Genomic DNA, 11,004 nt, shown 5'->3' with positions numbered 1-11,004 from the left:
GCTGGCACGCTGAATCAGCATCGTCTTGGGTATTGATTCCCCTCCGACCAAAAAGAAGAATTCTCGATGTTTACATACAAAAGTGTCCATTAATAAATACGAAATTGTCTGATGAGTCAGACCAACTTCCTGGTTGATTGCACTTAAAAATGTTGAATGAACTATACCCTGCCTGATATCTATTCAGACACACATATTGTGGGTTCACTGCTGCTGATAATAGTTTTAAAATAAGAAAGGCTTTAAACAGAGTTTTTATTTTTCCCTCAGCTCTGTGACTGAGGGAAAACTGTGGCTGTCTCTGTGCTGCAGTGATAAATAATGGGGTACGTGTTCTCATCACCCATCTCTGTTACTGTCTTGTCCTGTTGTGTTGAATGACTGAGGTGTATGTACGCCATCTTGTGGTGAAAAGTCCAAAGTGCATCAAGAAAGTGATAAAGAAAGGCTGAATTTATCATGAAAATAGGGGGGGAAAATATGACTAATTCAAGCCCAGTGCAACCAATCAATTGGCATGGATCACAATAATTTTATTCAAGATTTATATGTACAACCAGTACAGTTTCCTGGTTCCGGTTGTTGTTGTTTTTTACAGAAATGGTGCACATTTTATTTTTATAACAACAGAAAGGGAGATATAATTTATACATTTTTTTTTTACTATTTAAATCCTCACCATGGACCTGTGTAGCACCTCTTGTTTTGTTTTTTTGTCAGAAATTAGTTCAAAGTGTAATTGTATATGCATCTCCTTGCTGTATTGCCCTCATATGTGTTGAATAGAATTAAAAGTTTTAAAAAATGAAATTAAAGTACAGCCACACAGAATCACATATTCAGCACTTCAAGTGATGAATGGGAAAAAAACACTGAACACAAAAAAAAAAACACAAAACCAAATAACTCTATCTACATCTATATTACATGTAAAGTGAGAATTTAAAGAAGGAAAAAGAGAAATATTAAGATATGATTAATTCTGCACAGCACGTAGTGTGTTGTAAAGTTGTTCAATTACAATATTGTAACAATATACTTAAATACAGCAATAAGGCAACATTTTCTTTTTCATATCACACTTGTTGATCATAATGGTTTGAAAGGCTTTAAAATTATATAAACTTGAGTTATTTATATAAATAGGCAATCCAGCTTTGATAAATAACCAGAAATAATTAATGTATTTGGCTATTAATATTATTATGGCTGCTTTTGTCACTCCAGCTTTTTCTTTTTTTCATGGAAGATAACATCATTGGTTAGCTTAGCTGAATATAATTGTTAAAGCTAAGCATGAAAACAGGCCTGAGTTGAATAGGAACAGACAGACCTTCACTAAACTCAGTGGGTCTCTTCTGTGAGTCCTGTTCTCACAGTGAAAAAGAAAACCCAGGAGTTATCTACATTTGAATTTAACAGGTCCTCTGTTCTCATATCCCCACTGCTCATATACAAATAAACAAAGCAAAACTCTGGATGTTGACACACTGGAGTTTCAGGACAGAACACATTGTGAGTGTACATGTGTAAACAGAGCTCTGCACTTTGGAGTGATGGTCCAGTGTGTGTTTGTTGTCAGGATCCTAAAGCTGTTTGGAATGGCACTAGTTTCTTTATCTGTGTTATATTTGCTGCTTTTAGACTTTCAGCTGGGATATGGAGGTATTTTATGTTTTTTATGTCTTTATGATGCTTATAAGCTTCTCTCTGACTCTCTGACTTTATTACAGTTTTAGAGTGTTGTCCATACATGTGCCACTCAGAAGATCATCCTCTTTATTTGCTTTATTTACACAGAAAACAATATCTCTATATTATGTTGTTGTGGCATGTGACATGAATAGGTACTTTAAACTACTTAGCTTTCTCTTTCTTCACTGTGGCTCCAGCTCCAGCCTTCGGCCCGGTTTTCCTGTCCAGTAAGACCGCTGACAGCGTTCTACGGAGACACAAACGCGCCAACACTGGTGTGTTTGAGGAGTGGCTGGAGGGGAACTTGGAGAGAGAGTGTATAGAGGAAAAATGTGACCTTGAAGAGGCCAGGGAGTTCTTTGAGGATGACAAAAAGACAGTGGGTATTTATTTATCTTCTTTTTATTTTATATCTATTCTTGTTTTTTTGCTGGGTGCACTCACCAGAGATTTTCCTCTGTGTTTTAGATGGAGTTCTGGACAGGATATGTAGGTAAGAATGGTTTTAATAATGTTTGTCTATTGTTCTTGTTGTCCAAATATTCTCTCAGACTGAGATTTTCTTCATCTTGTAATGCAGAACTGTATTTTTATGGACATAATTCCATGTAAAGGAGTTTCTCTTTCTACTTTTACACTGAGCAAACATTGCTTTATAAAAGTACGATCCAAAATGAGGTAATCAGAGGTATTGTAAATGGTAAATGGTAAATGGACTGCACTTATATATAGCGCTTTTATCCAAAACCAGAACCAATACCAAATCACGATGCACCACGGTAACAGCTATTAATTTATGGAACAAATTAGAGAAAGACTTGAAAACTTGCAATACCATTAACTTATTCAAAAAATTACTTAAAAATAGGATGATTAATTTATATAAGTTAGAGTAATGAGTGATAAGCTTCTTTCTTTTCTCTCTTTTGTGACTGCTTATTTCTTTTGTTGATAAATAACATGTACATTGTACATTTCTAATTTTTAAATTTACTTGAGTTGTAACAGGGTAATAAGGCGTAATAAGCTATGCTTCAGCCTACGCCTTTTCGGTCCAAATGTCTATTATCAATTTTCTCTCTCTGTTTACATGTTGTTTACTTTGATCAATGTTTTTTTTCTGGTTTGTTTTGATGACATGTATTGACCGAAATAAACAGATACGAAACGAAACGAAAGCGCTTTACACTACAGACTGCACTCATTCACTCATTCACTCATTCACGCACACATTCATACTGGTGGCTATCCTACAACCTTGCCACCTGCCACCATTGGGAATACATTCACGAACCTGGTCTCACAGAAATCCGTGAAATAGCCACGGATTCGCTTAACTCAAAATCCGTGGAATAGCCACGGATTCGCTTAACTCAAAATCCGTGGAATAGCCACGGATTCACTCAAATCTCCGTGAAACTGACACGGATTTCGCTACAATGCAAGTTAATATTTTTTCCTATTGATTTGTTCCAAGTCACGTGACTTTCAAGGTCCCGGCGGTCAGAACAAAAAACATGGCTGACAGTTCTCTCAATATTTTGACTTAGTTTCTGCATAAAAATGGATTTTGATCACATTTCTAGCGAGAAATATATGTTTTATTTTCTAAATATTCACTCAGTGAATGTACATAATCACTTTGTATGTTGGAATAGCCACGGGATATGATATGATATGATATTAACTTGCATTGTAGCGAAATCCGTGTCAGTTTCATGGAAATTTGAGTGAATCCGTGGCTATTTCACGGATTTTGAGTTAAGCAAATCCGTGGCTATTTCACGGATTCCTGTGAGATCATGTTGACATTCACACACTGATGAAGGCAGCATCAGGAGCCATTTGGGGTTCAGTATCTTGTCCAAAGATACTTTGACACGTAGGCTGCCATGGTCAGGGATCGAACCACCAACCTTCCGGTCGGTGGATGACCACTGCACTGTCTGCATTTTTTTCAGATGGCAACCAGTGTGAGCCAGGCCCATGTCTGAACCAGGGAACATGCAAAGACCACCTCGGCTACTACACCTGCTCATGTCCGCCCGGGTTCACCGGCTTGAACTGTGAAATTGGTTAGTCAAAGTCCTGTTGCTCGATTTGAAAATGTGATCAAAAGAAATTAGATTTTTATGTTATATGAGCCAAACATTCTGATAATATTAGATCAGATCTGATCAGATCTCAGTCTCAGAGGGAAAAATAGCCAGACGCCTGTTTTTCCCTTCTTGTGTCTCTGAATCAAATTACTGCTGGCAGCATCAGTCTGGTTTTAGGTCCCAAAATTAGATTGTTTGTTTTTTTGAACATTTTCACAGCAGCTGAAGTGCCCCCACGATGAATGGTGACTATAAATAATTTTAAATGTAGCATTTTCAACATGCATACTGATATTACCATTATCACCATTCTATTCTACAGCACTGTTTTGACTTTTGTCATGAAATTTTGATTTCATACTATGCTATGACGTTGTTTTTTTAAATGAAATTATGACGTCATACTATGACTTTTTTCATGAAATTATGATTAATGATATATTATGACTTTTCTATGAAATGTTGACGACATACTATACTGCCCTATAAAGCCTAACTGCAGTAACTACGTAAAGGGTTAAAGTTTTTTAACCTTTTTTAACTGGCCAGCCAAATGGGTCATAGGTAGGTCAGTGATATGACACTTATTTCTACATGTATTGATGATGTAGTTTTTACACTCAAAAATCATGACTATTTATTTGACCTTTGACCCCAAAGATGTATTTACTGTAACTGTAACTGCTCCTGCATTGCTGTAAAAGGTTGTAAAGCACAGTACAGTAACTATAATGTTGTTGTCTTCTTTCAGCTTTTATACATAGTTTTCAATGGATAAAACATTTTCAAATTGATTTTGTTAGAAGTGTATTTAAAAGTGTTTAACAACTCTATTCAAATTATTGTGTATTTTAGACTTAATACTATAAAGTAATGTTATATTTTAGTCATAATATAATTTTATCTTATTTTTTTACTTAATCACTATCTAGATAACAATTTCCCTTTCAAATAAACTTATAATGTATTTTATTCTTGTCTTCACTATTCATCACAATTAAGAAATACAACGCTACAATGTATCAGACTGCGGTAAGTGAACTTACTGCAGTTTGCTTTGGTTTTATGTATAAATTTGTATATTTATCCAAAGCAGACTGTGGTAGGTGCAATTACTGCTGTCTGCTTTGGTTTGGTGAGTTACAGAGTAGTTTTACAGTTACTGCAATTTTTATATCATTATTTCTCTGAAATAAAGCAAAATTGAAATCTAAAGCTAAAACAGACATCAAGGAGTTCATTTTTAGTTACAACCACGACCAAAAATGTAGTTACTGCAGTTGGGCTTTGTAGGGCAGCATACTATGACCTTTTTCTATGACATTTTGACGACATGCTATACTTTGACATTTTTTAATGACATTGTGACATCATACTATACTATGACTTTTTAAAATACATTTTGACGACATACTATATTATGACTTTTTAAGTTTTTTTTTACAACATACCATACCGTAACTTTTTTTTAATGAAATTATGACATCATACTATACTATGACTTTTTTAAATGAAATTATGACATCATACTATACTATGACTTTTTTTAAATGAAATTATGAAGACATATCATACTATGACTTTTTTCATGAAATTTTGACGGCATGCTATACTTTGACATTTTTTAATGAAATTATGACATCATACTATACTATGACTTTTTAAAAATACATTTTGACGACATACTACATTATGACTTTTTAAGTTTTTTTTACAACATACCATACCGTAACTTTTTTAAATGAAATTATGACATCATACCATACTATGACTTTTTTCATGAAATTTTGACGACATACTATGACGTTTTGTTATGAGATGTTATTATGTATATGTAATTAAATGATGGGCTTTATTTGATTAATGTGTGTTTTATCTCCCTAGTTATAGAGAAAAGGTGTGACGTGAACAATGGAGAGTGCATGCACTTCTGTAATTCAGCGGGAACCTTCGGAGCAACATGCTCCTGTGCGAGCGGATACGTTCTGATGGAGGATGGAGTTGACTGTGAACCAGAAGGTATCAGTGTATTTAGAATGAATTCTCTGCTAAATATCATGATAATGACTCCTACATTTAACACTGTGACTCCTCTTTTCTCACATCACCAGTTGAATTTCCATGTGGCAGAACTGCTTTGACTGAGGTGAGTTCAGTAATCACCAGGTCTCTGTTCGACCGCCGGAATGCAAGCATGCAGAACGACACTTCACTGACCTACAACACCACGACTGCTTTCCCTTCCTCGACTCCAGCCAGTACCTCTACACCTTTTCCTACCACAAATGCCTCTTTCACAGACATTTATGACGATGAGTCCATTGATGAGCCACGTCGGCCTTTTAAACGTATTGTAGGCGGTCGGGTGGTAAATCCAGGAGAGATCCCATGGCAGGTATTGTATGAAAGTACACATTTTTTGATTCATATCAGGTTTTATAACTGGAAATACACAAGGGTGAGGAAACAGCAGCTGCACTATGTTCACTTTCTTGTAGCTATTCACAGCTCTTCTGCTCCTCTTTTATTCAGGCAGCCTTGATAGGGCGTCGCAGTGGTCGGCTATTCTGTGGGGGTACTATTCTCAGCGAGCGGTGGGTCATCACTGCTGCTCACTGCCTGGTGGAGGTACAAGGCTCGTTCTTTGTCAGAGTAGGTAAGGTTCACTGCCACAGACTGTCACCTCTGTTAAGGCCTTATGTAATATTGTTCTGCAAAATTGAGCTTAAATGATTGGTCAATCAATTGATTTTTTTTTATACATACTTCAATATGGTGTTTTCTTGATAATGTTGGACATACTATACTATTTCCATGATCAACGTGCTATTCTAAGCCTTTTTTTTTTGTTGCATTTTTTGACAAACTTCAGCATTTAACAACATACTATTCTATGGCTTTTTTTTAATTTTTGGTTTGGTTTCTATGATAATTTTGAAGATACTATACTATCACCATGATCAGCATGCTATTCTAAAGCGTTTTTAGGCATTGGACATACTATACTATGGTGTTTTTTATATATTTATGGTCATACTATACTATTACCACGGGGTGGTGCTCAAGGTGCTATCCTAAGGCTTTTTTTTTTTTGCATTTTTGGACAAATTCTAATAGTCTGCATTTTACAACATACTATACCATGGCTTTTTTTGTTTGTTTTACATTTACACTTTTATTTGACATACTATAATATGGTGGTGTTTTTTTCTTCATATTTTTATATAACTATATAGTATAGTATGCAATCAAAAATGTTTTTAAAAAAAAACAACTATCATAATACTCCATGCTGCAGCTCATGGTGTGTAATAACGCGACAATTAGTCAATTAACTTGTGGATACATAAGTCGACAATTTTGATAATTGATCAACAAGCTGTTTTAAAATATCCCTTATTTCTGTATTCTGTATTGTGTTTTATTGTTGAGAAAATCTACATGAGTGATATCTGTAATATCTCTATCTGCAGGGGAGCATAATGTCTACATCCACGAGGGCACTGAGCAGGATTATGAGGTGTTGGAGCAGCACCTGCACCCACGCTACAACAGCAGCATAAGCCTATACAACCACGACATCGCCCTGCTGTGCCTCCAAACCCCCATCAACTTCTCCAGAACAGTCCGACCCATCTGTATAGGGCCCATGGCTTTCACTGAGGCCCTGGTGAAGAGGTCTTCCCCAGCTACGGTCAGCGGCTGGGGCCGGACACGCTTTCTTGGCTTCACGGCGGACAATCTGCAGCAGGTGGATGTTCCCTTCACAGATCGGACAGAGTGTAAGCGCAGCAGCAGCTCCAGGATCACTCCCTACATGTTCTGCGCAGGTTACTATGATGAGTTCAAAGATGCCTGTCAGGGGGACAGTGGAGGTCCTCACACGAACAGTATTGATGACGACACCTGGTTCCTGACAGGCATTGTGAGCTGGGGGGATGAATGTGCAAAGAAGGGGAAATATGGTGTGTACACGCGTGTGTCCCTTTATTACAGCTGGATAACCTATGTCATGGGAAAAACTAAGCACAGGCTGACATTAGATGTGGAAGAGCCTGGCCCGGAAAATTAAATATACTGTAATATATAACTAGTGATGGCCAGATAAAGCCCCACGAAGCCTTGAAGCTTTTGATCCAATTGGTTCAAAAAAAAAGGTTCATTTCTGAGGCTTCATGTGCTCACAAACCCCCTGCTGGTCAAAACCTTTGTCATTTCAACTATTTGTGATGGCCTCTTGGCTGTCTTGCAATAGTGTCACTGCCAAGAACAATTTAATTTAATTTTGTGTGGTTCATTCATTCATTCAGTCTGTTTTTGATTCATTTATGGGTAATGGTAAAAGTCAAAACGTGTCAGTATGATTTCAGTCAATGTTTGAATAAATCCAATAGGACATGACATGTTTATGTTAAAACTGTTGCAGTGTTTTCTAAAGATGAGTCAGTGATTGTGCCTATGAATACTGGGGTGATAATGTTGATTTTATTCATTTTTATTAAACAATCATTTTGCCACTGTGCTTGGACTCAATTTTGCGGGGATCCATTGCGCTTCTTAATATACTGTTCATAAATCACGCCAACACTCAAACCATTCCCTGAACCAGTGAGGCTTCAAACATTATCAATGACGTCACTCGCCCTTAAAGAAACAAGCCTCGTTACGCGCTTCATAAAATTAAAATGTATTGACACGCTCCGAAGCCTCGGCACAGTCCGTCCCATCACTAACTGTAACTAAAAATGTGTAACTTACATTGACTGAATTGCTATTAAATGCCACCATACTAATTAACTATAGAAATAATCTACATCCTTGAAGCACAGTTATATAAGAAAAAGATATACGAGTATGTATAAAATGTTTTGAATTCACTTTCATGGATTGATTATTGAAATGCATAACATTAAATTCATGTCATACCTACAATGCACTGACTGTTTACAATGACATCACTCCCATCTGCTGGTAAATAAATGTTTTACAAGAGGTGGTATTCAGTATTCAGTAGCAGAGGAACAAAAAGGATCCAAGCTTCAGATAATATTAGACAAAAAGAGAAAAGTCTGCACAACTTTATTTCCAAAGTTGGCTTTCATTAAAACCAAAATACAGAAATAATGAAATAAATCAGGGTACATGTAAAAAAAAAAAAAAAAAAAAGCAGCCTTAGTTTTTTAGACAAACATTTCACCATGTTAAAACAAGTCTTGTATTATTTCAATTACCAAAACAATTATTGCAATAAATAGTTTATTTTTTACAGAACTGAAGCTGTACAAAAACAAGCCAGTTTAGAACAGTGACCGTCTAACAATACAAACCTGCTTATTGTTCAGTTGCCATGCATTTTCATCTCAAAGAAACATTCAGCAACAAGCTCACTCAGGCTACTTGGCTCATCAGGATACTGAAAAATTTCAAGCAGGTTTTTCTTTTTGTTTTCCAACCTGGAAAATCTGTGCAAAATCTGCAGCATTTTGGATTACAGTTACATTAAAAAAAAAAAAGTTTTTTGTCATATAAGCTAAAAAGGAATTAAAATGTTTATTTTATGTGCAGACAAACGTTGCTCCTGTAACTATATGGAGATGTTATTTAATTCAGAGCTGCACAGATACCTCACAATATGAAGGAACAACATGACAGCAAAATAAATAAATTAACAACATAGGAAATGTGTAGTGCGGATCAGCCCCTGCTGCTTTCTAGACTCATTTCCATATCAAACACAGCGAATCAAAGGCAGCCCTCCGACTGAGGCCTCGATTTGATGTGGTAAATTCATATAAGTCTGCAATCAATATTTAATTAAGCGTTCGACACAGAGGGTATATTTCATGTTGGCTGTATGATCCCTTTTAATGGGGAACCCAAGATTAACTGAGCTGTAATGCTGAGGAGGAAACAATCTGCCTCCGTGATGAAGAGCTACATGGAGCATCATCTCCCTCTCTCTCTGTTTTCTACTCTGCCTCGCTCTACCTTCTCTACGTCGTGCTCTGCAGCACACACAGGAATACGCTGCCATCCATCTCCATCATGTCCGCTCGTGTCTTACATTACCACCACTGACATGTCGACTGCTGTCTGCATGCAGGGGGTATATCTCCCCCCGCATCTCTAACACATCATACATTCAAGAATAAACAAAGGAAATAACAGCATGAATAAGAGCAAATACACAGTGAGAGGTAAAGCGGCAAGAAAAGCACTCATTCAGTAGACAGTAGGTGGATTTTTTTTGTCCACCTTATTAAAGTGCCTGTTGAATATTTGTGAGGTCAGGTTAAAGCAATAACAGAGTGTTTGATTTTGCAAACAGTACAGGAGACTCCAAAAGAGCAGGAATAAAAAAGGCATTATGGCATGGCACATTTTGGCATTCATAGACTTTACAGTGCCTTTAAGGAATGAAATGTAAGAAAAATACAATGATGTAATTCAATGGACAACTAACTACACAAAGATGAAATGCTGAGGTCCAATATGTGTTAAAAATGATACCGTATATGTACAAAAGTCTCTGCTTTAAGAAATGTTTCAGGCAAGTCCTGGGCTACCATCCATCCAGCACACACGGAGACAAACACACTCGGAGATACTTGAATCTGGAATACTAGCTGGAATGAGGGAGGGTTGAAAAATGCTTCACAGTCCACAGATTGGGAAATGACCAACTGCTGCAGCAGCGACATCACATCCTGACGTTATAATTATTACAGATGGAAGATCCTCCTTACCGATTAAAAAAAAGGAAGAAAACAAAAAAACAATCCGGGTCCTAATCAGCTGCTGATTGTCCAAGAGAGCTAAACAGTTCCTGAGCCTTTGCGCTGGTGCCACAGCCCAACTTCACCGTCAGAAAACACCAACCCAGTGGATTGTCAGTCATTTTGAGAGAAAAATCCAGTCTCCAGATTCCCATATTTGTCCTTTTAATGATTGAACTGTGCAAGAGAAAGAAGACATCACCGGGGAGCGAGGAGTGGGTGGCTGGTCAGTTATGAGACAGCTATGGCTCAACCTGTTCCTTCTGTCCGCTCATCATCCACACGTAAATATTAGATTCTGTGCTTTCTTCTCTACGGGGAGCTGAGCTTCCTCACCTTCAGGTTCCCAGGGTCTACAAGAAAATATACAGACTATTAAAAGGAATATGAAAGTAAAGAAATAATGTGACTCAACATATTATTATTGTCATCTT

The 11,004-nt window shown here is 36.9% G+C and overlaps 2 protein-coding genes across 2 annotated transcripts in view; one reads left to right on the top strand and one right to left on the bottom strand.

Annotated features, from left to right (window-relative positions):
- Positions 1-1,214: 1,214 nt before the first annotated feature.
- Positions 1,215-8,316, top strand: f9a (coagulation factor IXa). Its single transcript, XM_059346040.1, has 8 exons — positions 1,215-1,665; positions 1,893-2,074; positions 2,164-2,188; positions 3,657-3,770; positions 5,679-5,813; positions 5,906-6,189; positions 6,327-6,450; positions 7,268-8,316. The coding sequence occupies exons 1-8, from the start codon at positions 1,557-1,559 to the stop codon at positions 7,864-7,866; spliced, it is 1,572 nt and encodes a 523-aa protein (XP_059202023.1). The 5' UTR covers positions 1,215-1,556; the 3' UTR covers positions 7,867-8,316.
- A 329-nt stretch (positions 8,317-8,645) lies between these two features.
- The window catches only part of mcf2a (MCF.2 cell line derived transforming sequence a), a 34,096-nt gene continuing 31,737 nt past the window's right edge, over positions 8,646-11,004 (bottom strand). The window contains exon 30 of the mRNA XM_059346039.1: positions 8,646-10,923. Coding sequence (XP_059202022.1) covers positions 10,883-10,923 — 41 coding nt within the window. The 3' untranslated portion in view covers positions 8,646-10,882. The remainder of the gene's footprint in view (positions 10,924-11,004) is intronic.

The sequence above is a fragment of the Centropristis striata genome, chromosome 12 (assembly GCF_030273125.1).
Source record: "Centropristis striata isolate RG_2023a ecotype Rhode Island chromosome 12, C.striata_1.0, whole genome shotgun sequence".
Classification (NCBI taxonomy): domain Eukaryota; kingdom Metazoa; phylum Chordata; class Actinopteri; order Perciformes; family Serranidae; genus Centropristis; species Centropristis striata.
Note: the sequence above shows the minus strand (reverse complement) of the source record. Positions and strands in the feature narration are given on the sequence as shown.

Bases quoted from the DNA above. Each gene is read 5' to 3' on its own strand.
- f9a (XM_059346040.1), top strand. From the start codon at position 1,557: ATGGTCCAGTGTGTGTTTGTTGTCAGGATCCTAAAGCTGTTTGGAATG. The intron at 1,666-1,892 runs GTATTTTATGTT...CTGTGGCTCCAG, and splicing joins CTTTCAGCTGGGATATGGAG to CTCCAGCCTTCGGCCCGGTT. The intron at 2,075-2,163 runs GTGGGTATTTAT...TCTGTGTTTTAG, and splicing joins TTGAGGATGACAAAAAGACA to ATGGAGTTCTGGACAGGATA.